At 44.5% G+C, this 19988-nt stretch overlaps 2 protein-coding genes across 5 annotated transcripts in view; both read left to right on the top strand.

Annotated features, from left to right (window-relative positions):
* Positions 1-72: 72 nt before the first annotated feature.
* On the top strand, positions 73-10104 carry sona (SON DNA and RNA binding protein a). Of its 3 annotated transcripts, none has more exons than XM_077617168.1 (11): positions 73-246; positions 2081-2170; positions 2281-2485; positions 3288-3346; positions 3470-5383; positions 5475-6418; positions 6527-7383; positions 7584-8110; positions 8184-8662; positions 8741-8833; positions 8924-10104. In XM_077617168.1, exons 2-10 carry the CDS (start codon positions 2143-2145, stop codon positions 8813-8815), a joined length of 5088 nt encoding a protein of 1695 aa, XP_077473294.1. In that variant the 5' UTR covers positions 73-246; positions 2081-2142; the 3' UTR covers positions 8816-8833; positions 8924-10104. The 3 variants fall into 3 exon arrangements, with proteins under 3 accessions (XP_077473294.1, XP_077473293.1, XP_077473295.1); XM_077617169.1 differs by having other exon boundaries at positions 74-246; positions 5475-6190; positions 6317-7383; XM_077617167.1 differs by having other exon boundaries at positions 5475-7383.
* Positions 10105-10264: 160 nt separating this feature from the next.
* Positions 10265-19988, top strand: part of LOC144086759 (neuroligin-4, X-linked-like) — a 46642-nt gene continuing 36918 nt past the window's right edge. The window contains exon 1 of one of the 2 annotated variants that reach the window (XM_077616841.1): positions 10265-10385. The gene's annotated coding sequence lies outside the window, so the exon portion shown is untranslated. Of the gene's footprint in view, positions 10386-19807; positions 19911-19988 lie in introns of those variants that run through there. The other variant, XM_077616840.1, reaches the window with a different exon arrangement.

Raw genomic sequence — 19988 nt, 5'->3', positions numbered from 1 at the left:
TGATTTCAATATTGTTATTACAACGCTGTCATCAGTAATTTGGTCCGGCAGTTGCCCGGGCAACTGTGCCTCCGCTCAATGCGCGACGCTGCAGTGCATGCTGGGATACCGTCCTATCATGGCGGAAGAGTTCGCTGGCTAACGTCGTCAGTACGCGATTGTTCACTTTAGCCCGTTTTCGAAACTACGACTCGTGGCACTTGATCACATTCTTCTCTCTCGGCCGGGCCTCTAAACACAGACAGGGTAAATATGCTTCAGTAAACTCAACGAATGTAACAAATGGACCGATTTGCTATGTTAAAACAAAAGCGGACTTGGCGTTCGCTTGTTAAATAACTACGAGCATGCTAAGCATTCTAGCTACGCTAGCTTTTCGGGCTCCAAGTAAATGGAGGCCGCAGTCATCTAACATTCAGTTTATTTCTGTATTTCCGCAACGTAAATTTTGCAAAACGCAAATGGCACTGCTTTTGTTATGAGAAAAATGCATCTGTGCATTTTCTGTTTGTCCCATGACAGTATGACCTCCGATAATTTTTGAATGAATGTTAAAGCAAGCTTCCGGCCACGCAGGCCCGCTGGCTATGAAGAACTTGTGGACTGAGTTGCTTAAGTCATCCTTGCTACACGTCTCGTTTTGTAGATGCACTCTTTCCAAAGTGTATACATATTACCACTCTTTACCAAGCATGTGTAGGCCGTTACGTCTCGGCAATGTGGCGTATTAAGCTTCAAAACAACATGGCTGGCCGGTGGCGCGGCAACGTTGACTTATGGCCATTCATGTGCACCCATCTTCATTCTAATCGGGAGGCAGCAGTAAATGGACATTTGCATGTTGATTCAATCAGTCAAGTTGTAGAGGATGTCTTAGTTATTGCTATTCGAAAAGCCTGTATTTGACATATATTTTTCCAACCATTTTCATTGTAGCCATTTCTCCATGTATCCAGCTGTAAAATTGCTAATTCAACCTTTTGATTTAATTGGCGTTACATTCATTCGAGGCTTTAAACCAGGGGAACTCATTACATCGATCGAGATCAACCGGTCGATCTCCAAGGCACTACTGGTAGATTGCCTGAGAGTAAGGCTTCAGTACATCGTGGATTTTATATTAAGAATATAAAAAGACACCTCTCACAGCTGCTTGCAAAGGGTTTCCTTTGATGTTGAACAGCTTCATTTCGGAGACCTTTGTTGATAATCAGACGCGTCTGAGCTGCCCTCTCTCCAACCTCTGTGTCGATACCCCCCCAGGAGGTTGACTGCTTGAACATGGTAGATCGCAGGAGGTTGGCTACTTGAAAAGTAGTTCTCGAAGCAAAAATAGCGTGAGCACCTCTGCCTTAAATGTGTGTGCATCTTGTTTAAGAATCAACAACATTTGGGTCTGGAATATTTATTAACTACACCAATTGCATATGATTCTTTAACTCTTTATAGGGGGATTGCCTACTTTTGGTCATTGAAAAAACTTAACCTAAAAAACACCTGCCGTCCACACGTGGATATCAAATTGAGGGTCATGGATTCCATTAAAATTTGGTCTGCAAGTGTGGCCTAATATATTTAAAAAAAAAATTCATTGGTGTATTTTTATATTATTTCTACTTACCATTATAGCCATGTTCTTTATACATTTTTGTTAATAGGTCTATGCGTAAATACAATTTCAATATAAACTAAATTAACAAAATTAAAATAAAACATCAGAAATGGACACTTATTTTAATGTTGCTCATTCATATTATTTCATAGTAATGAACTGGTAATGGCAATATTGATACACATGCTCTATAAAAGGTGAATTATAGCAACCACAACAATTTTCCCAAATGTCTGGTCACATTTGTTGTTGCAAGGTTTTTTTTTAAATTATTTGGTGTGAATTCCTGTCTCCTTACTAATTTATTTATGCATGAACACCTTTATGCCAATGACCACACAAGTCAGGGGTCGGGAACCTTTTTGACTGAGAGAGCCATAAACAACTCCTATTTTTAAATGTAATTGCTTGAGTGCCATAGCCATCTTATTGAAAACCTTTCTTAATAGTGTGCTGGTTTTTCCTCAGTGTTGTGTGAGAGAAGCCATCTCACATCAAGAGGAACCTTTTAAGCACCAGCAAAAGATCAAATGGAGTGTGCAGTGGACATTCCTGCTGGTGAGTGATGCCGAGGGGACAAAAATGACCTGACAAGTTTCTTGCATTTGTTTCTAAGATGACACAGTCGTACAATTTTGCTGACGTGAAATTCTGGCTGTCATCTCCAGGCGAGGATGAGACTACAGAAAAAGATGATGTGAACTGCAAGGAAGGGATTGAAACACCTCAAAAGAAAAACAAAAAACATAAAAAGCACAAGAACAAGAAGAAGAAAAAGAAGAAGAAGGGTGAAAAAGACAGCAGTTCGGACTCAGGCCCTGAGTCAGAGGCAGAGGCAGCTTCTCTAAAACCTGTCCGTACTACCAGATCCAGGTTAGTCAAATGTATATTTACTGTCATACTTTATGGACACACTCAGGTAATTGCCGGGTGGGTCCACTTAAACAATCAAAGATGAGGGCACGCCATGTCTAGTGGAGAGAGAAAGTTAAATTGCCGTTGCAGTTTATTTTTGCTGTATTTGCATATGTAATGATATCACAATGAATAAAGGTATCATAACATATTTTATTTTTTAGTATTTGCGTTATTTTGCTAAAAATGTCATTACAAATCAGGGGGCGTTAACACCCATACCTGCAATTTAGAGTGTCCAATCAGCCCACCATGCATGTTTTTGGAATGTGGGAGGAAACCGGTGTACCCGGGCCCGGGGAAAACATGCAAACTCCACACAGGTGGACCGACCCGGACTTGAACCCAGGACCCCAGAGGTGTGAGGCCGACGCGCTCGCGTCACCGGGCTGCGGGAAAAAGTATAAGACGTAATTTTGAGAGGGCAGTGCATTAGTGAATGTTTATTTGGTTATGAATTAATTAGAATTCATGGCAAATGGACAAAAAGAACCACATGATTGGATGTCTATAATCACCAATGGCACCAAAAGAAATTATTTACAGCTCAGTAGGTAGGGCGTTTAGGGGAATACTATACATGAGCATATTACACAGGGAAATTACTGTATATTCAAAATATGAAGTTAGATGTATTAAACCTATTAAAAAAATCCCTTTTTATAATGTGTCTACTGAATTATCTGCCCAATTTGTCAATAGTCTGTTGCTCAAATATTTTGGTGCAGAATTGTGACCTCCTTTTCTCTTGTTTTCACAGTGCAAGGCTAGCGGCAAAAGCCGGAGATTCCGCCGGGCAGAATGAAGAGATAAAAACGGGTAGGACTCTTGCGAGGGTGATGTTTTTTTATTCCTTTTTTTAAATCTTGATTGGATTTCTCTTATGTCAAATAAATTATAAGAGAAATAGAATTTAAAAAGGCTGTATAATTGTCTTGTCAGATTGTGTGGACAAGGAGGGAGATGCAAAATCTAAAAAACACAAAAGACACGCTGCTAAGAAGAAGAAAAAGAAGAGGAAGAAGGATGAAAAGAAATCCCAATCTCGCTCATCGTCTGATAGCAGCTCCGGTTCAGGTTCGGAATCTGAAACGGATGGGCGTGCAGGAACAGGAGATGGCAAATCCTCTCCTGCGGTAGCATCTAGCCAGCATGAGCCAGTGTCCAAGATCTCAACAGTAAACAACAAAGGGGATGAGAACCTTTTCCCCAGTCTGTCGAAACCTGAACCACCTGAAGAGAAGAACGAGGTTCTACCTGATATGGATGTTTCGCAAAGTGCAGAGAAGAAGACAAGTGATAGTGAGAAGAATACGAGTGAGAATGAAAAGACCAGTGATAGTGAGAAGAAAAGTGATTGTGAGATGACAAATGATAATCAGGCCAATGGAACGGAAAATGTTCTCAAATCCCCATCGCCACACTTAGATGAGGTAACAAATACAGGAACAGTTCAGGTTAAAGAAGAAGCCAGTCTAGAAGACTCTACTTTCAGTCATGCCCATGAACTTCCTGACATTATTCCTAAACAGGAGGCTAACACCCCTCGAGATGAGCCATTAGAGAAAGACGAATCCAGTGTAAAGCAGCAGACAACAGTAAAAGAGTGCGAGTCACCAAAATCAGGGTCTCCGCTCCCCGTTATGGGCCCACATATTAAGCGGTCTGACTCGAGGCATAGTCGCTCACCGTCATCGAGTCCTCCCAAGCGGCAAAATGATGAACAAACAATAGTGACGCTAGAACAGCCATCCAAAAATCATTCGAGATCACCCTCAAAGGACAAGAAATCTCCCAGTACCCGAAAAAATCGCCAGCTCTCGCGTTCAATCTCTCGCTCTCCATCTCCTAAAACTAGGAGGAAGTCTGTCTCCCCACGCTCCAAGTCCCCCAAGAGAGCTCGCCGTCGTTCGAAGTCTAATTCTCGGTCGCATACACCCAGAAGGAAGTCGTTAAGGTCCCCGCGAAGGTCCAGGTCGCCAAAACGTCGGAGGAGCTCGCTGTCCGTGTCGCCGAGGCGACACAGAAGTCCCATAGCTACAAGAAGAAGATCTTCAAGGTCACCAAAACGCAGGTTACGCTCTTTATCTCGGTCTCCGAGGAGAGGTCGGAGATCAAAGTCCCGCTCACGCGGGCGCTTAAGGCGCTCCCGGACCCGCTCTCCAAGACGCGGTGGCGCCAGCGGCAGGCGATCCCGCTCCCGGTCTCTTGGCAGAGCGCGTCGCTCTAGATCCAGACGCCTCTACCGCCGCTCTAGGTCACGTTCCTTGGCAAGGCGCACGGGTGGCCGGCGCTCAAGGAGTCGTTCCATGTCGCGACACAGGAGGTCGCCGCTCCCCAGAGCACGCCGCACACGCTCCAGATCTATCCGCAGGAGCAGGCGAAGCCGCTCGCGCACCCCGGTCTCCTACAAACGTCAACGACGCTCTCGAACGAGGAGTCCCCGAAAACGGACCAAATCCCGAACTCCTATTTACCGCTGGCGCTCCAAAACCAGGTCTCCGCTCCGAAGGCGCTCTCGATCCCCTGCCAGGAGAAAGCGGTCTCCGCCGAGGTCTAGCAAACGCTCGAAATCCCGCTCGTTGCCTAGAAGGCGCAGGTCGAAGTCGCGTTCGCCACTGTTGAGCAGAAAGAAGTCGCCAAGGAGCCATGTTAGAAGGTCAAAGTCAAAATCTGTCTCTGTTGGCTTGCGCAGATCCAAGTCCAGAACCCCGTCTGAGTCAAGTGATAGGCCGTCTGATAGGTCGTCCCATGCCAGATCCGCATCACCCCCTCTTGAGAAGATGATTTCTCCCAATGCAGAGCAAGCATCCCTAGAAATGGCGGTTGCAGAAGCCGAACCCACTTCTCCAGCAGGTGAATGTACTTTTATTTAGCAAATTCTGTTACAGATAAATGTGCACAAACGAAATGTGTTTTGGATTTTAATCCTTTGTCTTCATTGCAGGTGGTTGGCAACCTGTGACCTCACTGGTTGCTTGCAGTTCTTCAGCTGGTGAGGTGCAGGATCGGCCTGAAGTCCCTAATGCTGTCCATGTTGAAGAAGATGAAAAAAAAAGTGAGGAGGCCAGCAAATGCCATGATCAGGAAGTTTCCTGGACCACGTCTAGCGCACAAGATCCTGTTTTTGGCCCGCAAGAACCTGCCTCTGGCCTGCAAGAACCCGCCTCTGGCCTGCAAGAACCCGCCTCTGTCCCCCAAGTACCCGCCTCTGTCCCCCAAGTACCCGTCTCTGTCCCCCAAGCACCTGCCTCTGTCCCCCAAGTACCCGCCTCTGTCCCCCAAGGACCCGCCTCTGTCCCCCAAGGACCCGCCTCTGTCCCCCAAGGACCCGCCTCTGTCCCCCAAGGGCCCGCCTCTGTCCCCCGGGCACCCGTCTCTGTCGCCCGGGCACCCGTCTCTGTCGCCCGGGCACCCGCCTCATTCCCCCGGGCACCCGCCTCTTTACCCCTGGGACCCGCCTCTTTCCTCCTGGGACCCACCTCTTTCCTCCTGGGATCCACCCCTTTCCTCCAGGGATCCACCTCTTTCCTCCAGGGACCCGCCTCTTTCCCCCAGATGCCCCCCTCTTTCCTCCACGGACCCGCCTCTTTCCCCCAGATGCCCTCGTCGGTCCCCCAGGTGCCCGCGTCGGTCCCCCAGGTGCCCGCGTCGGTCCCCCAGGTGCCCGCGTCGGTCCCTCAGGTGCCCGCATCTGTCCCCCAGGTGCCCGCGTCTGTCCCCCAGGTGCCCGTGTCTGTCCCCCAGGTTACCGCGTCTGTCCCCCAGGTTACCGCGTCTGTGCCCCAGGTGCCCGCGTCTGTCCCCCAGGCATTGGTGCCCGCGTCTGTCCCCCAGGCATTGGTGCCCGCGTCTGTCCCCCAGGCATTGGTGCCCGCGTCTGTCCCCCAGGCATTGGTGCCCGCGTCTGTCCCCCAGGCATTGGTGCCCGCGTCTGTCCCCCAGGCATTGGTGCCCGCGTCTGTCCCCCAGGCACTGGTGCCCGCGTCTGTCCCCCAGGCACTGGTGCCTGACCACAAGGAGCGCGTCTTTGGGCCACAAGAACCCACGCCTGACCCCAAGGAGCCCATTTTTGGGCCCCAAGAACCCACGCCTGACCACAAGGAGCCCATCTTTGGGCCACAAGAACCCACGCCTGACCCCAAGGAGCCCGTCTTTGGGCCACAAGAACCCATGCCTGACCACAAGGAGCCCGTTTTTGGGCCCCAAGAACCCGCGCCTGGCCCCAAGGAGCCCATCTTTGGGCCACAAGAACCCACGCCTGGCCCCAAGGAGCCCGTCTTTGGGCCACAAGAACCCGCGCCTGGCCCCAAGGAGCCCGTCTTTGGGCCCCAAGATACCAAGTCTGGCCCCAAGGAGCCCGTCTTTGGGCCACAAGAACCTGCGCCTGGCCCCAAGGAGCCCGTCTTTGGGCCCCAAGATATCAAGTCTGGCCCCCAGGAGCCCGTCTTTGGGCCCCAGGAGCCCGTCTTTGGGCCCCAGGAGCCCGTCTTTGGGCCCCAGGAGGCCATCTTTGGGCCCCAGGAGCCCGCGTTTGGGCCCCAGGAGCCCGCCTTTGGGCCCCAGGAGCCCGCCTTTGGGCCCCAGGAGCCCGCCTTTGGGCCCCAGGAGCCCGTCTTTGGCCCCCAAGAGCCTGCCATTAGTTCCCAAGAATCTGACACTGGCCACCCAGATGGTTCTGCATGTTCAGAGGCGTCAGCTGAAGATCTCGAAAGTGCTGCTTTGCCCTGCCTTCCTGCAGATGCTCACAATGAGGGTCTTCTCAAGAATCTCTCCACCAATCTTACTGGCGAAGAACTTTCATCCTCACCTACACGTCACAGAGAACCCTCCCGCTCACCTTCGCCGCAAAAGAGGTATGTGCTTTAAGTAGTGATCGACCGATATGGGTTTGTCAGGAACGATACTAATATCGATTATTAGTAGGCCAAGGTCATTTCTGCCAGGGCAGTGGATATTATTAATATTTATTTAAAGCAGAGTTCAGTGAAAAAATCTAACTTGATCTATAATTGACATAAAAAGGTCCATCGATCATTTTCATTATTTTCTTCAGGTCAAAGTCCCCAGGGAGGAAGAGAGAATCAGCGTCACCGTCAGAGAAAAAGAAACGGCGGTCCAAATCGCGAAGTCCCAGCCGACGCAAAAGATCCAGCCCGTCTCGGTCGGCCACACGACGCAAGCGGTCCCGTTCCAAGTCTCGAACCAGGGTGCGTCGGTCCAAGTCGCGCTCCCCGGTCCGCAAGAGACGTTCCCGCACGCCCAATGCCCGGATGAGGAAAAGATCCAAGTCCGCGGACAGGAACAAGCGGTCCCGAAGTCGATCCGCCACCCGCAGGAAAAGGTCTCGCTCAGGAGAAAGGGGAAGGCGCTCCAGATCTCCTTCTTCCGAACGAAGACGCAGGTCGAGGTCCAGAGGTCGAGGGAAACGCCCTGTGTTTCGCAGTCGTTCCTTCGATCGAAGGGACCGGTGGAAGAGGGAGCCCAGCCACTCTCCCGTTCTGATACTCCGCAAACAGCGGCGCTCGGGGTCCAGGACGCGGCGCAGCGCCAGCAAGTCGCCCCCAAGGCTCACGGACCTGGGTATAACTTTTTTACTCTCGCACGCATTACGGGAGAGCGGCTCATATGAGGTTGCTTTTGTCTTCTTTTTCAGATAAGGACCAGTTACTGGAGATCGCCAAGGCCAACGCTGCTGCAATGTGTGCCAAAGCGGGGGTGCCCATACCCGAGAGTTTGAGGCCAAAAGCCATCCTCCAGCTCCCCCTGCCCACCCCGTCTCCTGGCCCCCTCTCTCTCCCACTGCCCTTACCCCTCCCCATGGGCATGGGGATGCCAAATATGCCCAACATGGGTCCAATGGGCTTGCCCGGCATTCCAGGTATGCCCAACATGTCCAACATCACCATGAGCGCCGCCATGGCGAGTATGACGGCGGCCACCATGACGGCCGCCTTGACCAACATGGGTGCCCTGGCGGCCATGCCTCCCCTCGCCCCCCTTCCTTCCATCACCAACAAACCCCCTCCGAGTCTGGCGCCGCCGACGCCATCCTTGAACATGGACCACATTGAGGAAGCGAAAAGGAAGGTCACGCAGCAGGCTAACATCCACACTATCAAGGAGCTGACGGAGGTAAAAGATGCGAGGGATCGGCCGGCGCGTGTAGCATCGGAGCAGCTCTCGATTGTTTTTCTTTTTCCCCCCCCCTAGAAATGTAAGATGATCGCCAATAGCAAGGAGGAGATGGCCGTAGCTAAACCTCATGTATCTGATGATGAATTCTAAACTTTTCAAGCCCTGAAGGTAAAGACTCCAACTTAAATTCTAACTTTTCAGACCAGGGTTTCATTGTTTTTTTCAGATTGCCTTGAATAAATATTTCTTTTTCTGCAGGCACTCACTGGCTAGATGTTAAACAAACTCTGCGAAGATACCTTTTTCCCCTTCTTAGGATCCACACAGGAACGTCTAACTAAAAAGGATTTTTTCAGGATAATATTGCCACTGTAGTTCCCTTGGGAAGTCGCGTCACGTGGCCGAGGCTCACACAAAAGAAGAGCGTTGCAGCTGCCTTCGACTCTCGTTCTCGTTGTTCCTGTTTTTGTGGCCGGCCGGATGACACTCGAAAAACTGGACACGTTGACTTTTTGTGTGCACGATTGTAAGAATGTAATGCGAGTTGTGCGTGGGTGAATGTACATAGTGATTTTCAAAAACATCCCCTTCAGTGTTGCTGCTCATGGACGCAGGCACTGTTGGAAAGACTGAAACCAAACTTACTAGTGGCGCTTTTTGTGTTCTGTTTTTGTAAAAGCTTAGTTTGTCTCAACTGTTTTTACTTCTACAGCTCTCCTTAAGGATTTTGTTAAGTGAACACAGCTTCCCTGTTCTGCTGTACTCCTTAGTTTTCTTGTTGCATTTTTTTAAAAACATTGTTTTAGTTCATTATTCTGTGTGATTGTCATGAGCTTGGGTAACGTTGGGTTGTGAAAATATTCGGATGACCGAAAGAAGCAGATTATTAGACGGAGCAACATCACCGTGCCACGTAACACATTGAATTTCAATTAGTTCTGCCCTAGTTGTGTTTATCTTTTTAAAGTGGCGGCTAAATTTAACTGGGGAGAGGCACCCGCATAAGAAATAGTTCCTTTTGCAAGCCGTGGGACTGCTCATTTGGTGTGGTAGTAGTTTGGAAAAGCTTACGATGGAAGCTATTTGTCATTTCAACGGGTTGGTCAGACAATCGCTTCTTGTTTTTGACAGTCTATTAATGTTATCAGTAATCGTAGTGAGAATTGATTATGCTGCCATCCTTTCATGACCAAGAAGGCTGTCTTAACAGTTTGCTGGTTTCCCCCCTACACCTCTTTATTGTCATTTTAACTGCTTCTCTATCCAACACCTGGAATCCCCCAAGGTGATCTTTAGCCGTTTTAAAGATGAGGAGAATAAAAGAAGTAAAAAGCATTTTAGGACTTTTTTGGGGGGGTGGGGCAGGATGCTCATTTGAATATGAAATTGCTTGCTCTGTATATAAATGTGATAATTATTAAAAACCTCAATGATCTGTACAGGTGCTTGTGTGGAATTATCAACATGTCACTACACTTTTTTTTAATGCAGCTTTAGTTGTAAAAAAACAGTTACAGTATTTTTTACAATATTTTTCACTTTGGAATTTTGTGATCTGCTACATGCAATTTTTCTTATTAATCCACAGCCTTTATTTTTAGCAACCACTAGTCTGGATTTCCACGCATCCATACTGCCTTCTGGCGGTCAAGTGCAACAGTTGCAGGATGGTATTTAAAGGAGCAGTATAAAAGAATGGGGCGACTAGGCATGCAAATGGGTGAGTCATAAGAATACTTTTCTTCTTCTTTCCCCATATTTAGAGCACTCATTTAAGGCATTGGCCCTAATCGACGGCGGTGGACGTCCAATCCATTTTCACTGGGAGAGGCTAACAGGGAAATATGTAAGGAACAGTCTCCAGCTGTCCCAGTCAAAATGGACTGGATCACTAACTAACAGCACTGAAACATGACAATTCATAGCCAGTCTTCGCTGTTTAAATGAATTGGCTGACTACTAGTTATTTCTCATTGGCAAGTTACATATTATGTAAATAAATATACGTGTGTGTGTGTGTATGTATATATATATATATATATATATATATATATATATATATATATATATATATATATATATATATACATGCGTACATATACATACATGTGTATGTATGTGTGTATATATATATAATGTGTATGCGTGTAACATTTTCTCAACCCATTACTAAGTCATTTAAAAAAATGCAGTTTAAAACAGGCGATTTGAGATGTGTAAACATATTTTAAAAAAAAAAGATAAAATACTGTACCTTTTGAGTCAAACACTCAGAAACACTTTTTTTCCTCCCCCAGAATTATATTCAGTCTTAGATGGTTTAAACATGTACGATTCTATTAAATGAGGAAACATCCTAACCGCATGAGCATACACACTAGCAAGCACGGTAGTTGATTGACATTTGTCACTGACGCTTCTACAGAATCCTAGAACCGACAGAGCAAGCTGTTTTCAAAGCATTACACATACTCATTATTTTATTATTTCATTCTCATTTGTCAGGGTTGTTAACAAACCTGTCTTTGCTTTCACTCAATTCAACCATTTATTCATTTTAATTTGACTTTACAGGGCCTTTAAGCAGCGTCTGACCAGGCCACGATCGCAATCACTGCACTTTCATGTGAAATGAGTGCAATCATTTTTAAAAATGGTGTATTGGTGCAGTATTGGCATCGGCTCATACAAACATAGCCAGGAATCGGTATTTGGGGAAAAATATTACTATGGTATTTGCATTCTTCAGACTAACACAGTCAAATGCGGCAATTAAAGGGGTGCCAGCTTTCATCGGGCAGGATTGAGCGAGGCTCCTCGCGCTCCGCCAAGAGGTGCACGAATCCATTGTTTCAAGTGACAATCAGGTCCCGGCCGGTGTATATGGCCTGGCATCATAAATTTCATCTAAAACCTAATGCAACGTGGACAACCTGTTCGGCCTTAAGCGGACAGCTACAGATCTCCTGATAAAAGCCGCTGCAGAAAAACCTGGAGGGGTGGTTTGACGGCTGTTTAGACCACCTTATTGTCATTGTCTGCCGAAAAAAAGATGAATGGCGAAGAACTTTGGCTAGAAGCAGCAATATCCGCAAGGCCGATGAAGCGTCCGCATGCCTCGTTGCTTCTCGGATTGCGAGATTCATTGGGTGCTTGTCTAAAAATAGCCGGCGTCGCAGTAACTCCTTGCTAAATGTGATTCATGCACTCGTTGGATCTCATTGACGGGAGTGGACGCGTCCATTCCGTGTTGACTGGGAGACCTCCCAGTCAAAACGGGTTGGGCGTCTATCGCTGTCAATGACTTACAATACTTTAACAGGGAAACACTTTTGATGCTTTATTCCTCTGACACTGGAACTATATTCCATTTCTTCCTTTGACTTTTTTGGACTTTTTGTTGACACGGATTAGAAGTCGATCATATGCGTTCGTAGTGCTGTCAGGAAATTTCAAGAAGGAATTTCCTAGTTCTCAGGAACAGTGGAAAGCAAGGTGTTTTCTGATTGCAGCTACAGCTAGTTATAGAAGCACATGAAAAAAATAATCTTGATTTCAGGCATTTATGCGTGTTGTCTTTCGATCTTTCATGTGGATTTTAAATGGTAACTTGTGTGTAACTTTGCTTGATTTGATTCTATATTCTGTGGATTGTTTGAATTTAAATTAGAAAGCATGCTAACTGAAACATGCTAAGCCCAGGTACAGGATACTGGTTTAAATTCCCTTGCCCGGCCGGACAAGTTCAGTTAGTTACATGAAGTATCACTATTGCCCTTTTGCCAGGCAGTGATAGATGTACTACAAGGCATGGCCTCACGCTGTGATGTGCACTAATTCAATCGGTGGCTTTTGCCGTCCTGCCCATTTTGGGAGTTGGTCATCTGGAATTAGATTAGAATTAAAAACAGCTTGCTTTTTCCAGGTTTTATGGATGAATGTACTTTTTTTTGCTGAGAAAGCCAAGTGTGTCACCCCAGTCCTTGACCATCCCACCAGATGGTCGCAGGTCATCATCTTGAGACTGTCTGAGGCCAAAGCTAGCCAGGCTTATACAGAAATACGTAATACTAAATTACTTTTAATTTTAAACACAAAAAACTGGAAGTCATTCGTTCACTGCCATTGACGACAAAATAGATGAGACCTCCCCGGCAGTCAGTGGCTGTGAGTGAATAACTTTCCACCTGAGAGTTACTGAAAGGTCCACTTGTGTGGTGCAGTAGTGAGAGTATTCGATGGGACAGCATGGACTGCGTCTCTTTTGCATGCGTTCATATGTGGGATGCAACTTGGACACTGAGCTTCGGGTGAATCATTGGCATTGGCAGATCAATGGCTGACGGTCGATAGACGCCTGAGTGCTCTGCAACGACCACTCTGTTGTGCAGCCACTAAAAGGAGGTCACGCGCACTCATTCCTTCTTCGTCCTCCTTGCGCATTTCGCTTTCCCATCAACTGCCCAGCCATCCACACGGGCACAAACGTACATACTCGTACACACGCTGTCGCTTCTCTTTCTCTCCACAATTTCAGACAGGCTAATGAAGACAACGGCGGCGGCAAATAGAGAAGAAACGAGAAATGAGCTCTCGCAGTAAGAAAGAATCCAGTGCGGGAAAAGGAAATAGACTCCTGAGCTTAGAGATTTTACTGAGAAGGGATTTGTTCTGCAGAATTTTAGGTTACTGGTTTGACAATTATCAGTGTTTTTCTGGTGGTTTTAGTTTTCATGCAGATTATAGTTTTGGTATTTTATACAAATTCTTCAAAGACGAGCATTCTTCTGCTGGATATTCTTACTTTTGCTTACACTTTGCAATTGTTCATTTCACCCCCCATAAATAATTTTGATTTACAAAAGAAAATTTGAAGGAAAAAAAAACGGCAACATAAATGATCTGCGGTCATTCAGCACACCAAAATTATACATATATTTTTCAATGCATTAATGTTGACAAGTAGTAATAACAGATGGTGGGTTAGCTGTTGAGAATAAAAACTGACTATGATTTTGCAATTGGTGTGTTAATATTGAAATTCATCAGCATAAATGTCTAACTCAACAGAATAAATAGTATTTCATTGTTTTATATATTTTGTCATAGCTCCCTATCCCATTTTCCCCCCAACTCAGTTGGATTTGATTTAGTTATTAAATGTGTATGCAATAATCACTAATCATGGCGTGGACTTATTTCTTCATACAGACGCTCCCCTACTTACGAACGAGTTACGTTCCGAGCGATTGTTCGTAAGGTTAGTTTGTTCGTAAGTTGCTTCAGTGCTATATTTTGTATTATAATTTATGTTTAAGGCCTATATAAGTATATTGAAGGTTTATATAAGTAAGTTTAAGGCTTGTATAAGGGTGGAAGATGTACTCGATGATGGAGGAGGAAAAGGAGGGGGAGGAGGAATAGGAGGATTTTATATCATGAGAGGGTCTTCGTCGTCGCTGGAATGGGTTTCAAAAGTTACTTCTTCCTCCGTAACTTCAATGTAGGAAGAAGTTGAGGGTCGAGGAGAAGAAGATGAGGGTTGATGAGTATCTTGCTTGGAGGATTTACTAGAAACCGACCGAAAGAAGCGATCTAACGACAATTGCATAGTTTTCTTCTTTTTTCCATCATAAATGATGAGGTAGCACTGTATGGCATCATTCAATTGATTTGCAACCTTTGTGCAACATTCAATATTTGGGTCTTGCTGCTCGAAGAGTGCGATGGCTTTATCTATGAGCGAATTTCTTCATGGGGACAGGTGTTTCTTCCTCCTCCTCGTCCTCGACACGTTGTGGAGCCTCCTCCCTCTCACAGCGCCAAGCGTCAGTATTAGCGGCGGAAAGAAGCACTACTCGGAAAAAGGCGCGCAATACAAAATCTAACTTACGAGCTTACAGCATCTCTTTCCGAACATTTTTCGACATATGCCATATTCGCAGACATGTTCGTATGTACCGTTGTTCGCAACTCGAATGTTCGTAAGTAGGGGGAGCGTCTGTATATTTCTTCAATTTTCAAAAACCTAACCAAAAATGACTCGTTAACTTTAAAAATGTCCCCTGTTCTCCAGATAAAAACGAAGTATTCTGCTGCCATTGACGGCAACAGTCGTCCAATTCACTATAGCTGCTAGGCAATGGCAGCAAAAGAATGAAGTGTGATGTTTGCTCTCCTACCTAAAGTCTACTTCTCCACGTCATAAAAAAATGTGCCACAGATAAGTAGTTTTGCTTTATTTAACTATTATTATAGCTTGACTTGTATTTACACATGGACAACTATAAAAATAATTGTTTTTTTTTTTAACCTTCCCAACTCCTTCAAAAGGAATTTTCAAATATGGCGTATTATAACAATATTTCAATGAAAGAGTACAATTTTCACACATGTTCCACTTTGTAAGCAATTTGTGATGGTTTGAGGCAATGATAAATATCCGCACTCCAACCCGTGGAGAATCTAATGGTAGTGCAGTCTCTGATAATAATAGCATGTGCAGTGGCGTGGCTAGAGGAGTGTGACTTGCTCGCTGGTGGGTCGCCCGGCTGCGCGCGTGCACAGCAATTGATTCATTTATGAGGCTAAAAGGAATTTTGTGGGTCAGATATCATACGCCTCGTGTGTGGAATCATTGTGTTCTCTCCCTTTTTTTCCCTCCCCGTCTGTGAGAGAGAAAGACAGCCGCAGGAATGTGTACGTTAGTTCCAGTCCATTGCATGATAATAGGAGTTGAGGTGCTGTGACCTGGTGTTGTATATTACAAGAATGAAAGGCTAGAACTGGAAGGAATGGTGTTGACTTTGACGGACGGCAGTGGACGTCCAATCAGTCGCCGCCAGTCCCTCTCAGTCAAAATAGATTGCACATCTATTGCTGTCAATGGCAAACACATGGTTGGAATTAACTAATATATCCAATGGGAGTGATGTCAAGAGTTATAAAATATTTTGAAGAAGCCAGTGATAATTATCTGTAATTCATTGATTGACATTTTTAATTGCATCTACTTGCTTTAAAACAGCCTCAATTGGAGGTCATCTTCATTTGTGACTTAATATATAGTTGTTTTTTTTTCGAACGACATAAAATATGCAGTAGTCTTGCTGTCAAGAGATTAAAAAAAGAATTAACCATTGCCAATGATCTGTTATTACTAATCTCATTTATTTTAATTTAATTACACCTAAGTATTGCTTTAAAGTGCACCTCAACTGGAGATAGTTCTCGTTTGAATGACTTAAGGTATTTATAGTATTTGTACTGTCTAGAGATTCTTAAAAAAAATTACCTAGTGATAAGGATCTATAATTAATGAATGTCGTTAACATTGTTTTTAATCACGCCTATTATTTGAAATAAATTTGCATTTGAATGACTCAATATATACAGTAGATATGCTGTCAAGACATTTAAATAAATGAATTAACTCATGATAAGGCTCTGTGATAAATGAATTTAGTTGATGTCACCTAAAAATTACAGTCAAAATGTATTGGACATCCATCACCATCAATGGCAGACAATGAATTAGTCATATAGTCTGTGAGTAACTCCGATTTTAAATACGTACATTTGCACATTCACTATTAAATTGGCACAAGCGATCTTAACTTTGAAAAAAAAACATGCTAAAATAATTGTTTTAATTAAAGTGAATTTAAATCTAAAATTATGAATGAATGCACTTAATGGATTTTCGTGGCGTGTGTTGGTCTCAACCCGGAAAAGTCTTGGTTTTGCCAAGTGTGTGCTTATAAATGATTTTGCCATTTGCCCTCTTAAAAAAAAAGAAAAATATTTTGCTATAGAGAGAAAACAAATCCACTTTTCCTGTACATTTCACTTTGCTGAGTAAATTATTTGAAAAGAGAGAAAAAAAGCATTATTTGACAAAAGACACCCAACAATGGAAGTTCATCTCTGTCATTCTAAGTCTATTCAACATTAGCACCCATTCATTTTCTATTGGGCTTTTTGTCAATGGAGCGGCAAGTAAATTGATGTACAGACAGATACATTCACGTAGAGTTGAGATTTGAACGGCAAAGTGCAAATCTGGAGCCAGTCCACCAAAATGGAGCCCTAAGGTGTTTGTACGAGGCACAGATGTTCCACTCTATTATCGCTCAGTGATTCACATTGAAGAATAGGTCACAGTGACCTAACTTGTAAGGTCATGACACAACAAGATGTTTGTACCTGTGGGAGTGTGTATGCCTGCCACTTCACATTCAGCTCAGGGCTTTTGCCCAAGTGCATTGTGAACATTGCACTAGTACGGACATGTTCGCCAGTGCCATTATTTGCACCAAAACAGGTGTTCTCGGCTCTGAATCACAGTCTTTTATTGTGGTGGATGAACAGGAATACTCAACAGGGTTTTTACTCTCTCCCACCTGTATGGTTGGAATCAAATATTGAAACCTTCAGCACGCCAATTAAACATTCATACTTGCCACGAGGCATTAAGGTGCTCACATGGGTTCATGGTGTGGCCCCTCTTACTGAGTGAGACATGGCAGCTTCTATTCCTGGCACCAAACACTACAGGCGTTTTCATTTCCACTCCAATCTTTGCAGCTGAATCGTTTCTCCCGTTTATTTATCCAGAGTTCTAAATTAAAGTGTTCTCCGGGGGTTTATCGACAGTATTTTACTCATTTCCTCAATTGCAAAATGTAGGTAATAACGACGCATCCGAGAAAAATCTGCACGGTCAATTGAAATTTCTCACCGGGGCGACACAGTGGACGAACGGTTAGCACGTCAGCCTTAGAATTGGGAGATTATGGGTTGACTCCCGGCTGTGGAGTTTGTATGTTTCCCCCCCATGCTTGCCGGGGGGGTTTCCGGGTACTCCCGGTTCCTCCCACAACCCTAATAATATTCATGCTAGGCTGATTGGTGACTCTACAATTGTCCGTAGGTGTGAGCTGGGATAGGCTCCAGCACCCCCATGACTCTTGTGAGCATAAGCCATTCAGAAGATGAATGATTTCCCTACTGCAGTTTAAAATGGTAAAATTTTAAACGATCCCTGAATTTATTCTAATAAACTGCATGGTTACTTGAAATCTCCAGGCAGCCAATTTTTTTTGTATAAAAACCAACTGGGTATACGGAAACTGGGACTAAACATGGACAAAAGTCATCAACAACAACAAAAGATTCCACAGTATGTTGGGCTCGCTGTGTATATAGTATTTAACAATTGTACAGGATCAGTGCGTATCGTCAAATTTCCAATGAATATAGAAAGGGAATACTCATCCATTAATACAAAATATGTATTTTTTTAAATTTGATGGCCTTTCTGATGTATATTAAAACAGACATTGTTTGAATCCTGTCATATTTTGGAAAAAAATCTATTACTCTTTTAATTTGTTTCTATATTGTATTTCTGAGCTTCAGGTTGTGTCTGAATACAACATGGATGTACTCGCCCACCACTCTTTTCGCAGTTAGTTTGCGAAATGACTACACAATAATCCCATATGGTCTCACAGTATGAAAATTCACATTGACAAGGTCGATGTTCCAACAAGCCTGGATGCAGGCTCAGCCTGGTCAAGAGTAGAGTTGGAAAGCCGCCACTTTTTTTCCCCCCTTCACGATTGACATCCGATCCAATTGGACTGGGAGATCTGGCAGCGGTCATGGGCTGCCAACCGCACCCAGTTCAAATGAACCGGACTCCTATCCAACCCGGTTTTTGGGTTGAACACCGAGGCCTCTATTTTCATATATGTAGCGTCTCACGTCGCCGTTGTTATCCGTGTAAAAGAGATTTATGGCCAAAGGTAGCGAGCGTCGACAAAACAACCTCTGCTGTTTTTCCCCTGAATGGATATGGCAGCTGGTAAATCTACTGCAGGCACAATGCCTTTCCCATTTGCGGGCAAAATGCCCTCCGCCTCCCCCACTTCTACCCCCTGCCCCCCAGCTGGAAAATCCCCGTGCGCTCTTCGTCCCGTGTGTTTCACTTGTCAGTCGGCGCAGTGTTGTGACTGTGGCTGAGCTGCTCCTTGAGGAAGGCACTCAATCCATTCCACTTTGTCAAATCAGTCCAAAATGTATGCACTATTGTGACTATTTGTTCCCACCGCCATTGGTGTTCTCAAAGGGTCAGGACGTTTAGAGCCTACAGCTTTTGTGTAAGTCTATCATCGTCGCTATAACTAAAAGGCCTGATTATATAATGGCCGTATTTATTCATCACATTGATAGAACACAATATTATGCAGGCGTTCCAATGCGATCGTTCTTAAAGGAACGGTATGTAGATAGATTTCTTATGACTTAAACCATTTCATCCATAAATTGTTTTTTTTTGTGTGTGCTTTTTTAAAAAACACTTTATTGGGCATTCGTTTAACAATTTAGCTGGCTTGGACGTCATCAGAAGTCCAATCCATTTTGGCTGGAAAGGGCAAATCTTCATTTATTCATGTATTGGACATCTAGTGCTGTCAATGGTACTGAAATCATTGAATTGAATTGAATGCTTTTATTGTCATTATACAAGTAAAATGAGATTTAAAAGTTTCACAACGTAGTGCACAAATAACAACAACAAACAGACAAATAATTAATCAATAAATAAGAAATGAATAAATAAGTACTATTCCAAGAGAGATCAGCAGAGCGGAGCGGCATTGTTCTGTCTGTAATCCAGGATCAGATTCATGGTTTTGGAGATGTTCAGCGCCAACTTGTTGACAGGTCCACTAGCTGAATCTATGGACAAACAACAAACACATTGATAATCAATATATAGTAATGATAAATAAATAATCAATGCATAGTATTAGATAAATAAGTGGTCAGTGGAATAAGTGAAATTGGTTATTGATGGTCAACAATGGCAGGCAATGATTTAAATACTATGGAAGAAAATTTAACTTTATAGTGTTACTCTGAACCTTAAATTGTTTATATATTTTGGTTGTAACTCTTCTTAATGTCATCTTTCTATATATATTTTGTTAGGGAGTGGTTTTGTTGTGTTTTTTTTTTTTTTTAATTTCTCCCCGCCCCCTTTGTGGCCTGTGCTTGTGATTGCCCATTCAGTTCACCTGTCATTTCCCCACCCCCGGTGTGTCTCCTGCTTGCTGCCATTTGTGTGACCCAGCTGTTTCTGATTGTTTGGTCAACCCTGGTCTGTCCATTTCAAAGCTGTGTGTTTGTCGGTGCATTTGTCAAGTTCATCTCCATTTCCTGTAATCTACATCATCAGGTTTGGTGCTGTTATTTATTTTTTTGGAGAGCCTTGCCATAGTCATTATGGTTTTTGTTAGTGCTGTTTGACTTGCAA

Source organism: Stigmatopora argus, chromosome 13, assembly GCF_051989625.1.
Source record: "Stigmatopora argus isolate UIUO_Sarg chromosome 13, RoL_Sarg_1.0, whole genome shotgun sequence".
Lineage (NCBI taxonomy): Eukaryota > Metazoa > Chordata > Actinopteri > Syngnathiformes > Syngnathidae > Stigmatopora > Stigmatopora argus.
The sequence above is the reverse complement of the archived record's forward strand: the minus strand, read 5'-3'. Positions and strand labels throughout refer to the sequence as shown.